Source organism: Triturus cristatus, chromosome 12 (genome assembly GCF_964204655.1).
Source record: "Triturus cristatus chromosome 12, aTriCri1.1, whole genome shotgun sequence".
Lineage (NCBI taxonomy): Eukaryota > Metazoa > Chordata > Amphibia > Caudata > Salamandridae > Triturus > Triturus cristatus.
In genome coordinates, this window is record NC_140595.1 from 529864993 (window position 1) to 529889277 (window position 24285).

Below are 24285 nucleotides of genomic sequence, written 5' to 3' on the forward strand. Positions count from 1 at the left end.
ACTGCTTGCTACTCTGATTCAGGCATGTGAATCTATGAAAGATACCCCAATACTGGATAAGAAAACAAGTTACTTACCTGTAACTACAGTTATCCAGTATTGGTATCTTTCATAGATTCACATGCACCCACCCTCCTCCCCGCAGAGTCAGTTCTCTATGTTTGGGATATAAGCTTCCCACTTGTGCTAGGAAAATCTGAGGAGAGCTGGCTCTGCTGAGAGGGTTCTAGAAGGGTGCTGATGTCTGATTGGTTGTTACCAATTCTTGGGTTATTTTACATAACGAAGTAGATAGGCTTCTAAGATATAGGCCTTGGGGCCTTTTTTATTTGGGCCTACTACTACTACTACTAATTATTTTTTGGCACTACTTTTTTTATCTACCGAGACTCCCGCCTCGGCGACTGGGAATGATTCAGGCATGTGAATCTATGAAAGATACCAATACTGGATAACTGTAGTTACAGGTAAGTAACTTGTTTTCTTCCTGCTGCCCGGCTTTTGTCGCCCCCGTGGCCCCCCTCACTCTAAGGTGCCCTGTGATATGCCTTCCCTAGTGCCCCCCACCCCCAGCCAGCATGAGGCCGCACACCGAGGCACTTGGCCAGCTTGCAGTTCTGTCTTCGCTGTCCCCTGGCGGGGCCCGTGATGGGCCCCAGGGGCACCTTCACCTCTGATGGTCACTGGATGTGAGAGGCCTCCGATGCCGTCGCAGCGCATCCCTGGAGCCACTCCGAGGGCAGGGAGAGAAGGGCGCGCGTCAGCGGATCTCTATCCGGAGCGGTCACTGTCCCAGGTGCGTCGTGGGGGGGGGGCAGGGAGAGCAGTGTAGGAGAGGGTGGATGCACAGACCAGGTGGGGCGTGAGCTTTTGAATACATTAGGCTCAGTCCACGACTTTCACGTGAGGTGAGTGACATCAAGAGACTGAATCCCCTCTACCTCCTTGAAGTGTGGGGGCACTCACACCTGTCTCTGCCATACTATGACGTGAGGGATATATTCAGAGAGTGAGTCTCCTCTGTCACTCACTTCTTGAGATGAGGGACATACTCAGACTACGCATATCATATGTGTCTCTCACTGTGTGAGGTGGACAGACTCTGACCACAGCCCCCCCCCCCCCCCCCCCCCCTCTGTTTCTCTCCCTTCTTGGGGTGAGGGTCGGACTCAGACCATATTCCCCCTCTGCTTCTGTCCCTTCTTGGGGTGAGGGTCACTCAGACTGGTGAGTGTCACTCTGACAACGCGCACCGTCAGCCTCGTAATGAAGGATAAACTCGACGGACCAGAACTCTCTCCCAGCACTGTTAATCTTGGAGCTGGCTCTGCCCCTGCTTCAACCCTGACTTGCAGGAAGCTCACAAATATCCAGTAGGCGCATCAGCCCACGAGCTCTGACTTTAAATTAGTTTAGGACTTGCTTTAGTGTGCACAGAAAAGCCATTTTAACATCTATGGTAAACCCACTGAGTCATCCCTCCCTTGCAGAGTATACTCAGGAGTGCAGCGTGTACGATAACCCACTAGGCTACCTCACTGGGTAGGAATCAGTAACTAACGTTGCCCTGTAGCCATTCACGGTAGCCCACTGATCCACGCTACTGAGATAGAAGCAGGAGGCCTGCAGGGTGTGCACAGACGTGTGTTCTAGGAGCTGTAACCCACCGAACTGTCGTACGGACTCTGAATGTTACATCCAGAGTTGCGCTGCAGGTGCATTAACCCAGTAAACTATCCTACTGGAGTTGAATCCTGTGCATGTAGATTCCACGCTGACACAGATCTTTGAAGCAGACGAACGAACCCACTGAGCTATTGTAATAGGCACAACCCTGACACCTGTGGTTACACACAGTTTTGTGTAGTACACAAAGATGTGCTGTATGCACTTTAACTCCCTACGTAGTCTTAGCAGGACGAGAACGTTTGTCCTGGGAGTACATCGCTGTAGTAGGAGCCCTAACCTACCAAGCTGTCTCGCTAGGGCTGGAACGAGCAGCTATATAAAGGTGTATACAACAGTTATGTAGCTAGGTCACTGGAGCGCATCTTGATAGAGAACCTTACCAAGCCCTCTCCTGGGAGGGTGGTGGTGCCTAGAGAAGGAGATGCCTTGACAGGGCTTAATTTGAGCAGGTGTCTGCCGGAGCTCAGCCTCCTACTTCATTTTAGAGCATCTATACGTAACTGAGGTGGCTGTGTTCCGATTCCCTGGTTTGCAACAGCCAGATACTTGTACGTTTGATATGAAATAACAGCTGCTCTGACCAGCTTTACTAATTGTAAGAGACACGCACACATTTTTAGTTCAAGTATAAACCTGCTAGCGCGGAAGAGATGTCGGGTGGCAGTGGCACCAACAGCTTCTCCAACAGGGAGAGCCACTGGTTTGCCTTCCCCTGGCTGACTTGAGCCAGGATGGGCGTGGTCAGCGATTAGAGTGACCACCACATTCCAGATATTTATGGACCCTGTCTCCAGGTCTCACCTCTTCACCTACAAAAGATTGTTTTTAGATTTGTCAGTCTAATTAGTCCAATGGGAGCAGAGCAAGACGACTCCCAGAATGCATTAGGTTATCACACAAATCTCCGAGGCTGGAAACAGAGTCCATGATGATCCGGAAGGAGGGGTCACCCTATCTGCGATATACTTCCAATGTAGGATTAGTTGATGAGATGAGCCTCCCTGCATGATGTCTTTTGAAAGACCAAGCAGTAGGGCGTTGCAGTAGCCAAGTCTTGAATTGGCCAGGGCCCCAAGAACCGTATGGTGGTCTTGGTTCAGAGAGATGGAGGAAAGTGTGTTGGTTTGTGGATTGAAATTTTGCCTTATGCTCCCACTTGTGAAATTGTTTTAGTTGGTTTCCGGTATCACTCTGGGACTACCAGGAAGCCCGGGACAGTTATTTCGGCCAATACTAAACCATACCAAGGGCCACCTTCGAAACTCCCACAGCATTTCGAAAAATCTGCAGCAATGCTGTGAGCAAATTATTGGTTCATGAAACTTGAATTTTTCTCTTTCATCTGGCCTCTTTCTGTCTTATGTTGTGCTTCTATTATGTACACACTTTTTAAGTGTTTCATTCTGGTTTTTAGGTCTCGCCTTGCTTTCGCGTAAGCGATCGCAAAGCGAGACTATAGGGGCTTTTAAAAGTGCTCCCAAAAAGCGGATTGCATGGCTAGCACGCGCACAATCACGCGCATCGTGCCGCCATGCAATCTGCTTTTTGGGAGCACTTCAAAGGGTCCGCTCCCCCGCCCCCAAGCGCGCGCCACGCTCCGCCGGATTGGTCTTGTTTTTAACTATCATGCGCGGTTTAACTCTCTCCCCGGAGACAGGAAGTATTTCACTTTAAAGGCTTTCCCTGGGCGCTGACAAAGGTGCGTGCCCTTCAATTGCATCCCACTGTTCCTGGAGAAAAACTTCAGAAACGACAGGGTGTCATGCTGTACTGAAGCCTTGCTTTATTGTAAAACTGAACAGTTAGAAAACCAAGCAGAATAAAAACCTTCAGCCAGGAGTCCGTCATATCCAAACACAAGCTGGAAGACTGCCTTATAATCCAGTTATTTTTGTTTGATTTCCGTAGTACTCACGCAGCCCTGGTGTTGGCCTGCAGCCCACAGATGCTGCTACAATACATTTCTCAGCTCAGAGGTTCATGGTATTTCCAGATCACCGGAGCACAGCTGTCCTATTTAGTACAGCTTTCTGGGTGTTTTTTGCCCCACTTTCTTGTACTGTTTGCAGTTGTTTTGCAGCTCGTGCGGTTTCTTCATTTCGTTTTGTGATGCCTCGTTCCAGAAAGGTAGATCTTTACACAACAGCTCTCCTTCATTCAAGAAGCGCCCAGTGATTGTTCAGTGTACACTGTTCCAGTTTGCATGTTATTCTACTCACCCATACTTCTCCATCCATCCGCCACATGTATCTACCTACTCATCCATCCATCGTAATGCTCTTTCCACCCACCCCTCCGTCCCAACGTCCGCCTACCTCCCTACCCACGCATGTTCGGGAATCCATCCATCCATTGGTTCTTGCACCCGCCCATTCATTCATACATCCGCATTCAGCTGCAGATGTACAGTCATTCATAGTCTCGGCCAGGCGTGCAACACCCATTGAACTCCAAAGGGCTTCACCACTACCCCCCCCCCCTGTCGTGTGTGGCAGCCCGGGATGAGACCGCTTCCCGGGCAGACACAAAGCCGCGCCCGAGCACTTCACAGGTCTTTAAAAGACCATTTGCATGTTAATGAGGTTTCGCTGTTTTTTCACCCCTTCTAAGAGCCCCTGCAGCTCCACTCTGCCTAGATTCAGCCCCCCCACCCCCGAAATCAGCGCCACTCTGCCTACTGTTTAAAGATTCAGCCCCCCCCCCCCCGAAATTTTTGCTTAGCCCCCCCCCCCCCCGAAATTTGCCTCTAGTTGCGCCTCTGCTGATCACAAGTGAGAGCCCACCCGCTGACACCACCGCCCCACCCCTCTGCGAGGTCTGCTAGTTCTCTTCCCTGTGTTCTTGAAACGCCTGGGTGTGTTTTTTTAGGTCTCGGCTAGCGAAGGCTGCACTTGCGCAGTCTCGCTCGCGAGAATTAATGACTTGGAGAAGAGGGGCTTGAACCCGCCCCTCTTCTCCCCTGTTCTCCATTGGCTGGCCTCTTCAATGCTGGCCAGCCATTGGAGAAGAGGTCCCGTCATTCCGATCAGGCCCCGTCCTTTTCGGATCGGGGGGCGTGTTTTTTGCAGAAAGTCTAATTATCTCCTCCAGCCAATGGCAGGAGGAGGTAACAGCAAAACACGCTCCCGAATCCGAAAAGGACACTGCGTTTCTCCGAGGAATTTCTGCTTCGCCTCGGAGAAAGGCGGTGGTGTCTTCCGGTGCCCTCGGCTTGTTTTGCTTTTCGCTCGTGCCTTCATATGCCTACTAGTTTTGGTAACGCTTGGGAGTGAGGGGCGTAGATCGCACTCTCTCTGCCGTCTCTGGAAACAGCTGCTGGTTCCCCAGCACAGCGAGGTATGGAGGGCCCTTCTCCGGCTGGGTGTGCAGGGGCTTCAGAGACAGTGGGGGACAAAGCCTTTCAGCGCAAAGCGCAATCTTTTTTTTGCTTTTCGCTCATGCCTTCATATGCCTACTAGTTTTGGTAATGCTTGGGAGTTAGAGGCGTAGATCGGTGCTCTCTCCGCTATCTCTGTAAGCAGCTGCTGGTTCCCCAGCACAGCGTGGGATGGAGGGCCCTTCTCCGGCTGGGTGTGCGGTGGCTCCGGCGATAGTGCGAGACAAGGCCGCGCGGCAGCAGGTAGGCGCAGAGACCCGGGAAATAATTCATGAGGCGGGGGGTCGGGTTTCAACAGCACCGGGACTCACCACCGAAAGGTAAAGGGGGAGAGGGTTGATTAAAGTGGTGAATCCTGTATTATGATCTTACTGTTCACCATATGCATTTCATACAGGCTGCGTAGATCTCACGGTGTCCTACGTGACGTCGTGCGTTAGTAGACCCATCCTTGTTTTTTTTTTTTTTTACTACGGGCTGCACGTGAGCAGTGGGAGTGCGCACGCCAGGACTCGGAAATGGTCTCTTTCACCTGGGCAACTGTCCGGCCTGGTTATCGTTGCTGCTGGGCGGAGCTGGCCTTCTGCTGCTGCTGAAGCTCCGGAGGCTATGGTATCTCTTGCACCGGCGACCCCCAGGGCCCGTCTCGCTACCCTTCTTGAGAAACGTGCTCCAGATCAGCTTTGGGGACCCGTTACAGGTCTTTGCTGAGGCAAGTGATCACAAACGTACTTAAAGCGAATTGATTGCACATGGGAGCTGCCAAACCGGGAATACATTGTGTAAAGATTTGTATAAATGTCGCAATTTTCAAGAGGAGATCTCTTAAGCCTCCCGAAAATTGCACTTTAGATGCCGCGTAGGAAAGGCACAGAAGGTGGCCCTGCCCTGGAAGCAGGCGACTGTAGCTAGTGGCTGGCCATGCTGATATCCGTGTTTCTTTAAAACCGCCCTCTTAAAGGCAGCGTCCTAAACTAGAACTAATATACGAGTCATACAGTTCTATCGTTTTCCGAGGTGCCATCACATACTTGTTGGCAGGGCTTTAAGTGAGATGAAAAAACGGGGGGGGGGGGGGGGTCTCAAGGGTGCGTGGTCAGTGTAATTAAGGGGGTGGCTTAAAAATACGTAAGCTGAAAATCTGTGTGTAGCACAGTGTACCGCCCGACTTTTATTTTGCTGTTCCTCTCATTGCGTCCAGATATATCATACAAGCCACATCATACCTACAACAAGTCAGGACTATTGGCTTTGTCAATGGTTGTTAGTTGCATAAGATAAATAAGCAGCAACTATGGCTTGTGTATAATTTTGAAAACGCTTCCACTTACAGCCCAGGTGACACCACGAAAATGTTGCTGCTCCTGAGATTCAAAAACAGAAGGGAAATCCAGAGAGAAAAGGACTCTCTTGAAATGATTTCCCTTCCCCTACAACCCTCACCACGTGCACATCGATGTGCCTGCTGTCACTGCAGTCCGGAAAAAAAACGGACCGCCTATGCCAGGGCACAAAACAGAGCCCGATGGAGACCCATTCGAGGCCCCCTTAAAACAAGCATTTACAATGCAACGGTCTCGGCATTGTTAAAGTTAGAGCTATTGGTATTGCTCATGACATTATTTTTGTTTGTTTTTGTTTTTAAACAATGCCGTTTATTTAACCCCTTCCCCGCTCATGACGGAACCGTTCCGTCATGAGCCACGGTTGGCGTGTGCTCATGACGGAACGGTTCCGTCATGACAATCCTGTTGGCGGCCGCTCCGCCTGCGCGGCGCTGTTTCCCCGCCTGTGCGGGGCGACAACGCAAATGGGCGGAGTCATGACGGAACCGTTCCGTCATGAGCACAGCTCAACTGTGGCTCATGACGGAGCGGCTCCGTCATGAGCACAGGCCCACCGCGCTGCCCCCCTGCCCCCCCCAGCGCTGCAGCGGAATGTCCGCAGCAGCGAAGGGGTTAAATGTTTTGAAAACAAAAACATAAACAAAAATAATGCCATAAGCAATGCCAATAGCTCTAACTTTACCAATGCCGAGACCATTGCATTGTAAATGCTTGTTTTCTTATTATTCTTCTTTTCTTCTCGTCCTGTGTTCTCCCAAACATCATCCAGCAACGATGCCATGGCTGGTTTCACTTTCTTTGTTTAATCACTGTGGCCTTTTATTTACCCCTCCCACCTGCCAAACAGCATCGAGCAGCATTCACCATGGCTTTTTATTTATGTAATAGAGCGCCCGTAATGCTAGCCTCAAAAGAACACCCCGCCAACCTCCCTAACAGCATCAAGCAGGGATCGCCGTGGCCCCCCTCCCACCTCCCAAATAGCATCGAGCAGCGATCGCGTTGGCCCCCCTCCCACCTCCCAAACAGCAACGAGCAGCAATCGCCTTGGACTTTTAATGCAAGTGAGGTGATGTGATGTGCATGGGTTAAGTGATGTGGCACAAGTGGTGACACATGATATGATAGGGTGTACATAATTTCCCACAACTTTCAGCGCGCAATGAGCGCTTTAACTTTCTAAGCAGCCCGGGACAATGGCGGTTGCTTCTTTAAAATAAAATAGGTCTCACATTTACAAGAGTTTGAGCTATTGGAATTGTAAATAACAATGCCTTTTACTTGTGTTAATTATCAAAACTGATAAATAAAAGGCATTGCCATTTCAATGGCAATAGCTTAAACTCTCGCAAATGCGAGACCTATTGCATTTTTAAACCACTCTGACAAATTTCAGTGGCACACACCCATTTTTCATAACATATCCCCCTCCAGACACTACCAACAAAGCATGTGGTTGGGCAGACCAAATCACCACCAGAATACACCAGAAAACAAGCATTAAAATGTAATTTGTCTCGCCGTTTATTAAGTTAAAGCCATTTGCTTTGCTATACAATACTATTAGCAAAGCAAATGGCTTTAACTTAATCAAAGGCGAGACCAATTGCATTTTCAATGCTTGTCATTCCTTTGTCATTGTCCTTTGGAAATGTTGGCTTCTGATTTGGTGATAGGCTTATTGGTCCCACCTTAGTACCTCCCTTTCTTCTGTTACTTCCCATGAGGACTGGCCCTTTTACATGTGTCCTAACTCGGGAGCTTTCATTAGTTGTTTTGACAACTGTTTACTTAATTAATGTACATAGGACTCACGGGACGCCAGCTTCAGTAATGGCATCCGCTTCCTAAGTGTCTTTTCAATTACATTTCTTGTTTTATTTGCGGCTCACCGCACTACTTTTATTTTTCTCTATTTATTTACTTTTAATTTATTTACAGTGGCAGCCACGTGGGTATGCGCAGCTTGCCAAACACTTTGCCGCTCTGTAGTATTTTAGTAACTCAGCGTGGCGTCCGCTTAATGGGCGTTGAGCTTCAAATTTCAAATGCGCTCTGTTCCCTCCCCATTCCCCGCTGCCAGACGCCCGCGAAGGGACGCTATTGTAATTAAAGAAATCCGCTTGTTGTTTTTCCAGCTTGCTTGTATGATCAAACGGTAACAGTGCTGGACAGAGATACTGACTGTCTGTGATGGCATGCCCGTAATAACTACAAATATTGCACCCGGCTAGCTCCGCCATCTTGTGTGTGGTAGATTGGAGGAAACTAATAAGGAAAAGGCTGAGAAGAGTGTAGCTTGTATTATGTGTTTCACAATGTGACGTTTTCAACTTAAACCCATATCGTACAATACACTGCAGGCCCTACGCTCGGACTTGCAACACTTATTACTGAAGTAGTTCCTTTCCACAGTGTTTTTTGTTTGAGTCCTCTTTCTTTCTTCTCAGGGGCGGTGGCCACTCCCCTAGAACGTGTGCCCGTTCCATGGACTGCTGTAACCCAGCACGTCTGCAGTGTTGCCGACTTCAAGCGTGGCACTTTGGCCGTCCTGTGGACAAAGAGCTTGCGTTTCTGAGCCCCCTACTCCTGCCTCCTACCATGGCGGACACCCAGCTTCCCCGCAAAATGTTTTTAGCTGCACTAGCCGGGACCTACCTGTGTGCTTTTGTGTCGCTCTACATGCAGGTCCCTGGTGAGTAGCATGTACGAATTGGCTACGCAGATCATTAGTCGAAAGGGCATAGACTGTGTAAAGTAGAGAGTTGTAGGAAGAGGAAAGGGAGGCTGAGAGGGCAAGGTATTCCATTGGCCAGTTGGTGTAATTTATGCTTTAATGTAGCAAATCTGTATATAATCACACCAAGAAATGCATGTTTTGGGACTGTTAGTGTCACACGCCTTCATGGAATTAAGTAGTGGCTAGATGTGTGGGTGCAAAAGAAGTCGCGGACCCCGGAATGGAGGGGATAGAACCTGTGAGCAAAAGGAAGGCCAACTAGATCATGATGAGCATTTGTAATGCAATAGGTCTTGCGTTTGCGAGAGTTTAAGCTATTGGCATTGTAAATGATGCCTTTTATTTACCTATTTTTAAAACCAACACATAAATAAGAGGCATTGTCATTTACAATGCCAATAGCTCAAACTCTCACAAATCCGAGACCTATTACATTGGAAATACTTGTTAAATATAGGGACTATAGTGGAGTTTGGCCATGATTTGGTTGGGCCATCAGTAACTGCACTCCTCAAGAAATTGGTGAGTAGTGGTGCCCTTATTGATAAAGATGTGAACCGGTACTCCATCAGGACCAGGGACCTTATGTCTGGCACTGTGTTTTATTGCACTTCTAATCTCTTTCAGAGTGAGTGGTGCTAGCTCCAGACAGCCTCTGGGAGGTGTAGTTAATACGGTGTCAGGGTAACTATCGGATTCAACATGGCTACCGTATACCCTGGAAAAGTGTTCTACCCATTTATGTGGTGGGACAGTTGACATCAATGATTATTATATATTTCTTTATTGACATTTGCCATGTACCTGCAGAATTTTATAGCACGCATTGTATTACTGCATACAATCCCCTTGACCCTGTTGCAGGCAGGTCGCTCCCCTCTCCGCACACATCCACCTGCTGTGCCGGAGTCCCTTGCTTCTTACTCTCGCTGCTGCGAGTCCGAGGCCCTACTCCACCCGCAGGCTCCTGCCTGCACCTCATCCCTGGTGGCCCAGGGGTGAGCCGTGAGTATCTGTCTGCTCTGTTGCATTTTTCTCTGCCGGTTCTATGTCTGTGTTTTTGTAGTTTTCTGTTCTGCTGTTATTTTAAACTGCTGTAGTCTGTATTTTCTGCTTGTGATTAAACTGTTGTAGTCCGTTTTCTGCTGATACTCTTTATTGTACTCTTCTCTGCCCGTTTTCCCCCTTCCCCGTAGCCCTCCCAGCGTTTCAGCCTCTCCTTCCCGCCGCTGCGTCTCCTGCGGCCCCGCCCCCTTGCTCGCCCATTCGTACCTGCTCCCGCCTCCCAGCTGCACCTCCCTCCCACCTCCCCTTCTTATGGCGGCCGCTGCACAGTGAAGAGAGCGACCCTTGACCCTGTTGCAGGCAGGTCGCTCCCCTCGCCGCACAGCTCCACCTGCTGTGCCCGTGTCCCTTGCTCCTTACTTTCGCTGCTGCTGCGAGTTCGAGGCCTTCCTCCATCCCTTGTGGCCCAGTGGTGAGCCATGAGTATCTTATCTGCTCGCTCTGTTGCATTTTTCTCTGCCTGTTTTATTTGTCTGTCTTTTTGTAGTATTCTGTTCTGCTGTTATTTTAAACTGCTGTAGTCTGTATTCTCTGCTTGTGATTAAACTGTTGTAGTCCGTTTTCTGCTTGTACTCCTTATTGTACTCTTCTCTGCTCATTTTCCCCCTTCCCTTGTAGCCCTTTCAGCGTTTCAGCCTCTCCTTCTCGCCGCTGCGTCCCCGCCCCCTCGCTCGCCCAGTCGTGCCTGCTCCCGCCTTCCAGCTGCTCCTCCCTCCCACCTCCCCTTCTTAAGGCGGCCGCTGGCACGCCAAAGGCAAGCCCGTCTGCACCTGTCTGTGACTGGATCGCGCCCAGCCCCCCTGGCCCCCCGCGAGCTCCACGCCACCAGACGCCGCTATGACACCAACATCCTCCACGCACGCAACGTGGCAGATCCACCACCTGCTTCCAGGTTGCCCCGAAGCACACCCACGGATCCTTCACCTGCCAAAACTGCAGCTTCACCAGCCAACGTTCACTAGCACGCGAAAACCTACAACAACTTCACCACACTGCTGGACAACCTTGCCAACCTCGGCCTCAAACAGCTCGTCACAACACCCACCCACTCCGCCGGACACACGGTCTACCCTATTTTTTCCGCCAGCAGCCACGTCACCTTCAGCCACACCACCGAACTCCATTGGACTGACCACCGCTGCATCCACTTCTCCTTTGAGTAAACCACCGCATATAACCACCAGCAAAAAATCGCCCACTGCAGCTGGAACAAGGTCACCGAAGACCAGCTAATCATCACCCTCGCCCGTTACGCACCAACCTACCACACCGACACGGCCGCCCTCAACCTCAGGCAATGGATCGATGACTGCACCGACACACTCGCCCCGATCAAGAAACCCTCAAACAGACGCACCGACAGAAGGGCCATCTGGTTCACTGCCGACCTCCAGGCATCTCAGCAGGCCTGCCGAAGGCTAGAGAAGAAATGGCGCCACAAACAAACACCGGACACCATGCAGCCCTCAAGAACGCCAGCCGCAGACACCACCAACTCATTTGAACCGCCAAAAGGACCTCCTTCAAGGAACGCATCGACAACAACGCACATAACAGCAAAGAGCTTTTCAACATCGTGAAGGAACTCGCCAACCCCAGCTCCAGCTCCAACAACATCCCACCGTCACAAGACCTCTGCGACTCTCTCGCCACCTTCTTCCACCGCAAGATGGCAGACATCCATGACAGCTTCAACACCCATTCCCCCCTCCGCCAGCCGCCGACACTCTGGTTTCACCGCCCCCCCAGTCACGCCGTCCGCCTGATCTCCTAGAACAACGTCAACAACGAGGACACCATCATGACCAGGAACACCATCCACTCTGACTCACCATCAGACCCCTTCCCCCACCACATCTTCAACAAAGCGAGCTCCATCATCGCACCCTAACTCCGGAAGATCTTCAGCAGCTCATTCGAGACCGCCACCTTCCCGGAAAGCTGGAAACACGCAGAGATCAACGCCCTACTCAAGAAACCCAAGGCAGACCCAAAGGACCTCATGAAATTCCGGTCCATCTCACTGCTCCTGGCGAAAGTCATTGAGAAGATAGTCAACAGACAACTGACCCAATTCCTCGAAGAGGACAACACCTTGAACTCGTCCCAATCCGGATTACGTAGAAACTATAGCACCGAAACCGCTGCCACCGACTGCATCAGGGCCCTGCTGGACAATGGCGAAACCGCGGCCCTCATCCTCCTGGACCTCTCGGCTGCCTTCAACACAGTCTGCCACCACACCCTACTCACCCACCTCCACATCGCAGGGATCCGCGACAAAGCCCTGGACTGGATCACCTCCTTCCTCACCGACAGAACCGAGAGTCCGCTTCCCTCCATTCCGATCCAAAGCCACCAAGAACACCTGCGGCGTACCCCAAGGATCATCCCTCAGCCCGACCCTCTTCAACGTCTACATGACACCGCTCGCCAACATCGTTGGATCACACAACCTCAACATCATCTCATACGCCGACACCCAGCTTATCCTCTCCCTCACCAAAGACCCTGCCCCCGCCCAAACCAACTTCCACGAAGGAATGAAGGCCGTCACCGAATGGATGAAGAGCAGTCGCCTGAAACTGAACTCTGACAACAGAGGTCCTCATCCTCGGCTCCACCTCCTCCGCCTGGGAAAACTCCTGGTGGCCGGCCTCGCTGGGAACTGCAACGAAACCCACCGACCACTGCACGCAACCTGGGGTTCATCCTGGACTCATCTCTATCAATGACCCAGCAAGTCAACGCCGTCTCCTCCTCCTGCTTCAACACCCTTCGTATGCCTCGCAAGATCTGCAGGTGGATCCCCTCCGGAACCAGAAGGACGGTCACCCAGGCTCTTGTCACCAGAAGGCTGGACTACGGCAACGCCCTCTACGTGGGAACCACGACCAAACTCCAGAAGAGACTCCCAACGCATACAGAACGTCTCCGCATGCCTCATCCTTGACATCCACAGCCACATCCATGCCCACCTGAGGGACCTGCACTGGCTCCCCGTCAACAAGAGGATCGCCTTCAAGCTACTCACCCACGCTCACAAGGCACTCCACGACGCCAGACCAGCATACCTCAACAAGCGACTCACCTTCTACACCCCCAACCACCAGCTCTGCTCCGCCGCCCTTGCCACTATCCCACCCATCCACCGAATGACCGGCGGCAGATTCTTCTCCCACTTCGCTGCCAAGACATGGAACGCCCTCCCCATCCACCCGTGACAGACCCAGGACCAGCTGACCTTTAGGAGACTTCTCAAGACATGGTTGTTCGAACAGTAGCAGCCCCCCCCCCCCCCCTCCCTCAGCGCATTGAGACCCTCACAGGTCAGTATCGCGCTCTACAAATGTTTTATTGATTGACAATAATAGGAGATGGAAATCTATAAGCCATTCATTCCAATCAATAGTGATATTGCTTAATATAACATTCCAGTGGGAAACCGGAAACATGTCATGATCCAAACGAGCATAACTATCACCAGACAGTTGTTCTGGTGTTTTACAACAACCCTCCCTCCCAATCCCACGCCTGTAGTCTTCATGCATTCAATTGGGTACATCTTGTGTGAAGTCCTGAATGCTGTTCGTAGTCTAGATATTAGAAACCTGTCAAATGTAGTTACTCATGAGGTGCAAGGTACCAGGCAAACCCTTTCCACCTTGGATTGAACTCTGCAGCCTGCTTAGCTGGTCAGGGGCAGGGTGATCCTGACTAGAGGGCTCCAGTAGTGCTGGTGCCATTGCATTCCATGCCAACAGGGCATACTTTGCTTTCTTGTCCATCCTGGTCCTCCACATTTGTGCCTCCTCAGCCCCTGCCAATTCCAGTAAATCTTTCTCCCAAGCTTCCCTTGTCGGGGTCGCGCACTCATCTAATGAATCGCTATGCGCATTTTCGTCACCGTAAGAGCCAGTTCTGTAAAGCACCTGCTTAGTCGTTGTTTCAGGTTTTCAGGGTGAAGCCCTAACACACAAACGCATTGACTGTGCGTGGGACATCCCAGCCCGTTGCTCTCTGAAGCTGGGCCAGCAGTTCAAGCTAGTAGGAAACTATAACCGGGCAGAGCCAAACTATATGTTGAAAATCTGATTCCACGGTTCCACATTGAGGACAACCTGGGTCTCTAGATGGATAAATGGTGTGTAATCTTTTAGGGGATAAGTAGGTTATGTGCACCATATTATATTGTATCTGCTTGAACCTGACAAACACTCTTTGGACCCTTGTGTGCATCTTGGTCCAATCCTTGGGGGATATGGGTTCATCACTGAGATGCTGCCACAACTCCTCTTTATGCAGTGACTTTGTTTGCCTCTTTGTTTGTAGTGAGAAATATAGGTGAGTTATGAGCCTGCATCCCTCCGCCATTGACAGCACTGTCACTAGTGTATGTGTAGGTTCGGGAGCATCAGGGAACATCGGCCAGAGCAGCTGCGCCGTGGTTGCTAGTTTGGCATATTGAAGGAATTGACCGGGTTTAAGCCAATGACTCCATCGCTCCCTGTAGGGTAATGAATCGTCCATATGGGTATAGGTCGGATAGCATAATCCATCCCCCTTCCTGCCATTTCTTTGTGCTAGCTTTGTGCAGTTTTTCCCAGGCTCCATGTCTAATAGCAACCTTCTTGTGCACAATTGTTTGTTTATAATTATTCCTACAGAGTCTCACCACCCCCTATCCCTAGGCATCTGTTTCAGCGCAAGGATAAGGTCTCTGTGAGCTTTTGAGCACTTTCCAAATTTCAGCAAATGCCCGCAACATGCGCTTGGGGTTCAGTTCTCTATCCAAGCAGACCATTACCTCCTCCCCATTTCTTGCTACTAGTTCTTGCAGCATTGCCCCTAGGTCCACGGTGGGCCACTTGCGTAAAATGCCCTTTTACCCGTTAAGTATTATTGCATTGGTGGCGAGTGCGCTCCGCTTCTCATTGCCCATATCAAGAGAATTCACTAGGGAGTAATTATCACTCAAACCTTTTTACAATATTGCAAAATCGATGGCCTTGGGTTTATATTGCTCAGAAAGCACAATAAATTCATGCTTGAATGTCTGCCAGATTTTAGTAATATGAACACCTGCAGAAGATAAATCGGTGCACTTCTATGAAAATATGCACATTCTAGTGTCAGCCTTGTGCATGGTCCATGCCCCAAATTTGGCCACTTCACAAAACATAGTCTGAAGGTATCCCTTCGTCCAGAAGTCAGGCAACCTGTTCAAGGAGTGTAAAGTGGTTGTATGTTTGTATTACATATGATCTGGAAGCAGGGGCCTTAAAAATTGGAATAGGTCTTATGCCAGATGGTTTATAAAAATAGCCCAAAGTCATCGCCATGACACATCTATGAAAAGAACAGGCTGGAGTCAGTCTGTTCAAAAGAGACCCAAGCAGGGGCCTCAGAAATAAGTTTAAATAGGTCTTATGCCAGCTGGCTTGTAAAAATAGCCCAAAGCCATCGTCATGACACATCTGTGAAAAGAGTCAGTCTGTTAAACGGAGACCCAACAACATATTAGTTCCTGAAGTTAATAAATATACAGTTCCTGACTCCTCTTTTGGAATAGTTCCTACCCAATAATTATGTTGCCAAATAAGACTCCACAGCTATTTAAATCTGTAGATTTTGACGGCCAATGTACAACTTTGTGTTTTTTAGGTGGAAAGTATACTCTACCTGATCAGGGTTTAGCGCTGGAACATTTTTTAAACTATCATCAAACTGGGTGGCTCCCGGCGGTAACTGGAGAACATTGTTGGTTACTCTCAAGTCCAGTTTCTGTTTCTGCAGACCGTCTCTACCTATCCTGCTTTGACCTATATCTGATGGACAATAAGCATTTATCTGCTGGTCAGCTACAGAAGTAGTACTTTCAGTGTTTTGAAGTTAACAGATTAAAGATACTCCTTGTTGCCCAGATAGCCACTCCCTTAGTCAACGTTAATTCCAGCACAAGAGGTTCCAGCATGAGTTGGTTCTCTGTTTGTGAAAGGTCTTATCGGCCTCCCTAGTATTTCCTTGATAGACAAACATTCTCAGTGAGAAATCCGTTATTAAGGACAGCGAATACCGGGTCCAAAAATGTAGCCAAGGCGGCCTCAAGGGCATTAATGAGCATGGGGTATGATGGCTCCTCTCCATTAGAGCCCTTCCTACAGCTATACAGAGACCGCAGTAGACCCTGGTGCAGTTGCAGCTGTAGTGGTGTTTACAGGCTTTTTAGCATGTGTCGCAGATGACCGAGCATTGCTTTAAGTGTTTTTTGGGGGGGGGGGGAGGGAGGGCTGGCGGCTGGCGTCTCCAGTGGCTGGCGTCTCCAGTGGCTAGAACATATCATCCCACAGTTGCAAAGCGGCCTTTTACAAGCGCACCGACTGACATGGAGATGCTCACCCTGCCTCCTTTCTGCAGGTTTTTTGGGGAAATGTAGTCGGTCCCCCTCGTGGCGTTTCCAATGGCCTCCAGTGGCCAGAACTCTGCATTTAATGCTGAGGTACTAGATCGGCCTTTTGCAAGTGCCCGACTGGTGCTGAGATGCTTCCCTCGTCTCTGCTGCTTGGCTTTTGGGGAATTAATTTGGTCCCCCTTGCGACATCTCCAATAACCTCCAGTGGTCAGAACACAGCATCCTATAAAGAAATGTATGAAGCTTAATGAGTTTTTATCCCTCCCACTTTATAAGTGTTCTAACTTGATATGCTTGTGGGACTAAGGGGAACTATCTTGCAGGAAAAATAGTTTTTGTTTTAAAACAAATTGGACCATCATGCTAATTTCCGGGATTTACTAAGAATTATAGTCATGTCTGATACAATCAAATGAGTTAACTTTTTTTAAATTTGCATGTTCACATTTGTTGTTGCTAATGGATTGTATTATCTTTTTACTACTTGTTCACCTCCACCAGGTTTCCAAATGTGACTTTTGTAAGTGTCTTACGGACTTATTGCATTGATCCACAGATTCTTGGGCGTCAGGACGGAGTGGTGCAAGACTGGGTGATTGATGACTGTATTGGCAACTGGTGGAGGCCCAACTTTGAACCCCCGCAGGTGAACTTAACTTTCTTGTTTCTGATATTTTAAATCTGCATTTCCATTGTGGCTGCTGTTAAGTCAGTGCTAAAGCCTGCATAATGTTAGCTGGATTAAGGTTATGTCCTATATATTTCACAAGTGCTTTAGTAGTAAATGTGTACACTGTTTACCAGATTGTTTGAGCCTGCGTGATGGCAAGTTTGTATGCTTGTGTTGAAATAAGTGCAAGCAAAACTGACATTTGAAATATGCTTTTTCACTGTCATTTTTTAAGTTTGTGCTGACTAGCTGTTACTTTAGAACAGGGGTCTCCAGCATAATCTGTAATAAGTGCTACCAATATTATTAGAGCTTTAATAGTGACCACAGATTTGATTAGTGGCCACCGTATGCAGTATTACCAGGAGTGATAAACTCAGTACATCTGGCATGGTAGTTAGCACGGTAATGTAAAAATGTTTTGTCAATGTGGAATGCTTCTACATGGCTAGTTTCTATTTTGGTTTATATATATATATATATCTTAATCCATCCAAGCAATACCTTTTAGTTTAGTAGGCTGGTCTGCACACAGTAAAGCTACTTGCAGGTAGCAGGAAGGTTACCAGTAGCTCACGAGCTGCTCGTTGGAGAATCCTTCTTTAGAATCTCCCTCCACTATCCCTGCCCGCCTCATTTCCTGGAATGTTTTACTAGGAGTTAACTGTGAATACCCATTTTGTTATAACTGGTTAAAGTTTTAGTCTAGTTCTACTGCTTATGCTGGTGAAAAGCAATTTGGGTACCTCATTTCTTTGAAGATGTATGTTTATATTTAACATGATACTGTATTGATTGTCTTCTGTTTTATGGTGAAACATTTAAGATAAAATTAACCAACATTGATTGGTAAAACAAAACCATAACCTCGCAGGCAATTATAAGTACCATGGCCTCGGGACCATCTGGAAAGAGTTTAATTTTCTGGGACTTGGCTATCCTCTGAACCTAGGACATTAAGTCTAAGAGCTGTAATTTTTGAGGAGGGAGGCAGAAGGATAAATGTTCACCAAGCAACTGTGCCTGCCTGTAGCAGTCATCCAGCCAGAACTGTGGCCTCCGCATAGTCTTTGGAGCCAGTTTTGCTAGAGATGCATCCCTTGCAAGATTTGACACTGAAGCTTGTTCCAGAGCTCCCTGCTCTATTTCTTGAGTTTTCAGTTCCTGATTATGCTGCCCAGTTTCCACTCCACTCTTGCACCCTCTGATGTGCTTGAGGACCTAAAGAAGCCTTCAAGATTTCCGACCGGTCTTCCAGAGGCAGCTCCATCCCTGGTACTGGCTGACTGTCTTCCAGGTGCTTTTCTGTATCAGCCACACCTCTTTCTACACTGAAGGCCTTGCCACTTGCTCCAACATTGGTGGCGGCGCGATATTCAATGCCCCGGCATGTACTTTGGCTCTGTTACGAAACGACAAATTGCGTGGAAAAAAATCCTGTGGCGCGCCGATGGTGTCCTACAGACTGGAAATCGCAAAGCTGTCTGGTTGAGTGTTCGGAGGTCCCCTTACCCTCAAGACATTCCTGTCTTGCATTGTAAGTCAGTCAGTTTAGGTTCTAACCAGCAGTAGGGCCAATATTTGGTATTCCAACAAACAGGGAGGCTTGGATTTTCCTCTTCTGTGTCTGAGGCTGTGGTCTTGGACTCGGAAACACTATATTTGGCTGATTGTGGATCATCTGGCAGCCTCCCCGAACTTGCGGGCTGATTATTTCTGTCTGTGGCATGTTGCCGCTAATGAATGGCATCTTCGTCCGGAAGTTGACACGGTGCATCTGAGCAATTTGATGGAGAACATACAATGTCTGTGATTTTTTTTAACTTCACTTCGCTTTTCCTCCTATTCCTCTGGTACAGAGGAAAATGCATCATGTCCATGCTCAGTCGATCTGGACCTTGACAGACTGGCTACAGATTGTGTGGCACTAGGATTTGCTTCTACTGTCCCTATACCTTCCACTTCTCTCGGGCCAAAATAGTCTTGCAGTGGGAGTGGCTGGCTTTTCGTCAGAACTTCTAGAGCAGTGATACTCAAAGTACAGCCCTGAGGGCCACTTGTGGCCCTCCTGACCTTACCATGTGGCCCCCTGCAAAACAACAGCAACAGGCTGCTGTTAATGTGAGAGCACTAACATGAAGAAATGTTAAAGGTTGAACAGGCATGTGTTTATTTGCACGATAACTGAAGTAAAAGAAAGCGAAGCAATTAAGTTGTCTTGCACCACTTTAGGAACACATACATCTTTAAGACAACTTGCAACTACATGTAAAAATATGAAAGTCTCTTCAAAATAAAAAAAAGTGCTTTTCGTTAAAATACATATGCGTTTTACTTTAGTGCTTCAGATATCAAAATATTGACATTTTTTGTAAAAAATGGTAGAAATTGGTAGGGTGTGGCTTGGCGCCAACAAAGATGGCCGCCTGAAGAGAGAGCTCCGCTGGAGCCGAGAACCCCGTAAATCCGTACATTATCTGGCAGGCAGGAACCCAAAGCACTCACAGCGTTGAGGGAGAAGACCGGCACTAAATCGCGGCGAAATTCAGCGGCTGTGAATCGCCCTCTGACCATCCGGTGTCTCGGAGACACTGCAGCGGCGGCCTGGTGAAGCCGAAAGCATCCTGGCGGAAACACCCTCGGCCGCTCACACGAGACCTCTACACCGGGACCCATCCGGCCGCGAGAGCGTCAGCGCAGGGTCCGGACTCCCCCTTCCCTGCCTTCCTGCGAGACACCTGGCGGGGGTCTGACCTTGGCCTAGGGTGCTTACACGGCAATCGGAGGCTGTGGGAGTGGAGCTACGCGGCCTGAGCTCGGAGAAGCCGCTGCTGCGGCAGTGGGCGCTGGATGGGCTTAGCCAGTCGGGCCATCAACGAACTGCTTACCCTGCGCAGCCTAGTTAAACCAAGTGAGCGGGAGTACGCCGGTGCGCTCTCCTGTCCGGACCCCTCCAACTTTGCCTGGAATACCTGCCCTGTCGGGTGCAGAGTGGGGACACGGAGAGGCGAATGAGCGGAGGCGTGAAGAGACGGCAAAACGTGGAGGTGGGAGTCTCCCCTCCTCTCTCGAAACGTGGACGACTGGCCCGGAGACTGAGGTCAGAACGCGGCCGGGTGAGCCATGGGAAAGTTGTTGTAAGACCCGCGCTTGGGGCGTAAAAGTGCGAGAGAGGCGACGGTTCGGCGAAGGGAAATCGTATTTCTTCTCTGTACTTAGAGGGAGTGGGCCCAACTAGATACGACACTAACTCAATATATAGTTGCATTAGACATTGAAATTACTACCTGTGCCGTAGTGGACGGACCCGTCTGGGTGGAACGAAGTGCTATACGAGACTTGGAGGCAAGGGAGCGGAAATACTTGCAATTGATAGGAGAGGTCCAAATTACCGCTTGTGAACGTAGAGGGGATTCCCCTGAAGACCTGCGGGCGACTGGCACGGAGGGGCAGAGCAGACGAGATCGGTAACCGCTTCTCCGACCTGACTGTAACGCGGCTTTTGGGAGGAAGACGCGGCCACATAGGCTGAACCGTACCACCTTCTTAAAGAGAGCCACTATCCCCGGGCGGCGTGGACCAGTAGACCGCGACTACGAAATGAAGCCCAAGGGTAGCGCAACAGTCCAAACTAACAAACTGGATAAATATGTTTTCCCGAAATCAGCCCCACAAGACGAGGGAGCTCCGGGGGACCAACCTGTAACCGCCGAGCCGTCTCTAGTTTCCATAATGGCGGCTATCCAGGGACTGGGGACCACTCTCGAAACAAAAATCGACAAAGTGTCCATCAAAATGAACCTATTACGAGCTGACCTAAACAAAACGGCTGACAAAGTTAAGGTCAACGAGACTAACGTCCAAGAGCTCCAAACCACAACAATAAAGCTCGAGGAGAGGGTCGACAAATTAGAGCCATTTGACGGTGTTGGTGGACCAAAGATCAAGAAGGGAGGGCCCGCCGGAACAACATCAGGGTGGTGGGAGTCCCAGAGGGGTCCGAGCGACCGAGTATGGACCTCTTCCTCCAAGATTTGATCCTTAACCACCTGAAACCGAAACGTCTCTCTTCCATATTTACGATCGAGAGGGCGCACCTGGCGCCAATTCCCAAACCAGGAGCGGCCCCCAGGACTATAATCGTGAAAATCCTCAACTACAGAGACCGCGATGCAATCTTGCAGGCAGCTAGAGTGCAGGGAGAGTTGCAGTATGAAAATTCAATGGTCCGATTCTTCCCAGACTTTACAATCAAAGTGCTACAAGACCGACGCTCCTTTGAGGGGGTGAAGGCGACACTCCGACAAACAGGAATCAAATATATGATGATCTTCTCCGCGAAGCTTAAAATCATAGTCCACGGCAAATCCCTTTTTTTCGCCACTCCATCGGAGGTGCAGGACTGGATGGATAGGGTAGCCAGGCAGGCATCGACAACTGCGGCAGGGGTCAGCTGGAGAGAGACTCATGCCAAATCACTGAGTTCAGTAGATGGAAGATCAGACATTGATAAATGGAGTCAGCGTTCTAGGAGATCGAAATCCATCAGTCCGGGAACGCTAGTCTCACACAGGATCTAAACCATCCAGACAGCGTGCTTTGGCACCCACAGACCTGCCTTGACAACCTGTAATGTATAATCCTTTTCTATGATAAGGAGGGCGGGGGGTATCCCATTAGGCGTTAACCCAGCGAAAGTATTGAGCCTGATGCCTATCGCCACCAATGAGGGTAGAATGAAGGCATAGACAATGCTCGGATTTGACTTTGTAAACTGGACTCGTGGACTGGCCCCACGACACTGTGAGAAACGATAGGTTCATCGGATAGATGGCAGGGAAGGATATATCGTGTAATGGGGGTCTAGTAATCCTTTGGGATCCACAACCTGACAAATCTCTTTAAGAATCGGGGCGGGCCTCTAGCGGCCAGAGTTGGTACTAGCTCATTTCCCCACCTAACTGTTGACTAGTTTCCTTTAGGGCGATAGGCACTCTGCTACTTGGGGATGTGTGTAGTTTCAAACCTACGTGGCAGGGGCGAGGGGAGGGGGGGTGGGGGTCAGGGAGGTTTGATTTTTCAGTATTTTGTACAATATCTTTGTGGAGTTTGGGGGGGAGGGAAAGGCGGGGGTACGTATTGGTCATGCAGGAAACGATATATTGCGATGGGGCAGTGTTGCATGATTGGATTGCACAGAATTGTTTTTAGTTGAAATGAGTACGAGGTGGGATAAAAGTTTGAAAATCCTCAGTAGGAACGTCAATGGGCTGGGAGACAAGGTTAAAAGAAGTATTGTTCTCCAATATATAAAAAGTCACCGCCCAGATATAGCCCTGCTCCAAGAGACACACCTAATGAGGAACAACTGTAAGGCACTTAACAGGTGGGGATAAACAATGGTGACACACTCCGTCTTCCCAACTGGGTCCTGAGGAGTAGGCATTCTACTCAGACGTACCTTCCCACTCGTTATCAAGCATTCCTGGACTGATCCGTTGGGATGCTTCGCGGCGCTCTCGGGACAATGGGAAGGGCGCACACTCACTCTGGTAACTGTATATATTCCACCGGGTCTCCAAACCCAGTCATACCAAGATCTGGGAAAGCTCCTGCTCTTCATCCCTGAGGGGCAACTCATACTGGGTGGGGACTTTAAGGCAGTAGTATCGTGCCAGCTCGACCGACACGCACCTCGAGACATCAGTACTGGGTAAAACTGGCTCTCTAACTTCATTGAAGCATTCGGTCTCGCAGATCTCTGGCGAATGCGCCATCCAGACCTCCAACAATACACATTCTTTTTGGGATCCCACCACACACACTCCAGGATAGACTACATCCTCAAGCCTTTGCAACACGACACGACCACGCAAGACATCAAGCACTTGGCATGGGGCATATCCGACCATTCACCCCTATGAGTCCCACTATCCGTTGGAGAGAAAAAGGTGGGCTGTATAGCACCTATAAACCCTTGGTACCGTCACAATCCAGAGACCAAAACTGCGATCATCCGAACCATTGACCAATACTTCCAGGAGAACGAGGGTACCGATGATTCCCCTACCACCCTGTGGCAGGCGTTTAAAACAGTGCTTAGGGGAAACACCCTCTCAGCTATAGCCGGGCAGCGTAAGGAAAAGGAAAAGCAAATGCTCACTATTAAACGTGATCTCCTCCGTCTTGAGGAAGCAGCCCAAAAAGGTGAAGATCTAGCAGCTCTTCACCAAATGGAAATTAAGGCGGTTGAATACAAGGCACTAGCGACTGACGCTGCTAAAATCCTCACGAAAGATGGGGATGGGCGCTTATACGACCAGGGAGACAAAGCGGGCAAAATGATAGCCTGGCTGGACAAAAAAGAAAAGGCGCAAAGACTAGTATCGGAGCTAAAAGGCAGTTCGGGTACTCTTTTGACAGAACCTCAAGACATAGTCCGCGAGTTCGCCAGGCATTTTGATTGAGTGTACCAAAGGGGGTTAGAGCTCCCGGAAGAGGACTCCTCCACACTGTTAGCAGACATCCGATTGCCTACCCTTACCGATCCAGACAGTGAGGCACTGGAGTGCGCGCTCACCAATGACAAACTGGCTACGGCAATCAGAGATCTCCGGCCAGGAAAAGTCGTGGGACCAAATGGTCTACCAATAGGGCTGAACAAGCTCAAGCCCGATGGCTTGGGCCTTTACCTGAAACGTATGTAAGAAAATAGTAAAGAATCTGGAATACTGCCAAGAGACCAACGCATCGCCACATTGGTGACCATCCATAAGGAAGGGAAACCCAAATATGAATGTACCTCATATAGGCCAATCTCACTGTTAAATGCATAGCCTAAAATACTCGCAAAACTCCTAGCAAACACTCAAGCCGATTATAGGCAAACTAGTCCACCCAGACCAATCGGGCTTTATGCAACACCGCTCTTAATCTGAGGCGACTCCACAGAGTGTTGGGGCGCTGCTCTACATTTCAGGAGGACGC

At 49.5% G+C, this 24285-nt stretch overlaps 1 protein-coding gene across 3 annotated transcripts in view; it reads left to right on the forward strand.

The window, feature by feature from the left end:
• The window catches only part of NUDT21 (nudix hydrolase 21), a 200835-nt gene that overhangs the window by 160746 nt on the left and 15804 nt on the right, over positions 1 to 24285 (forward strand). For all 3 annotated transcript variants that reach the window (XM_085640147.1, XM_085640146.1, XM_085640145.1), the window contains exon 4: positions 17185 to 17274. In XM_085640147.1, the coding sequence (XP_085496273.1) occupies positions 17185 to 17274 (90 nt within the window). The remainder of the gene's footprint in view (positions 1 to 17184; positions 17275 to 24285) is intronic.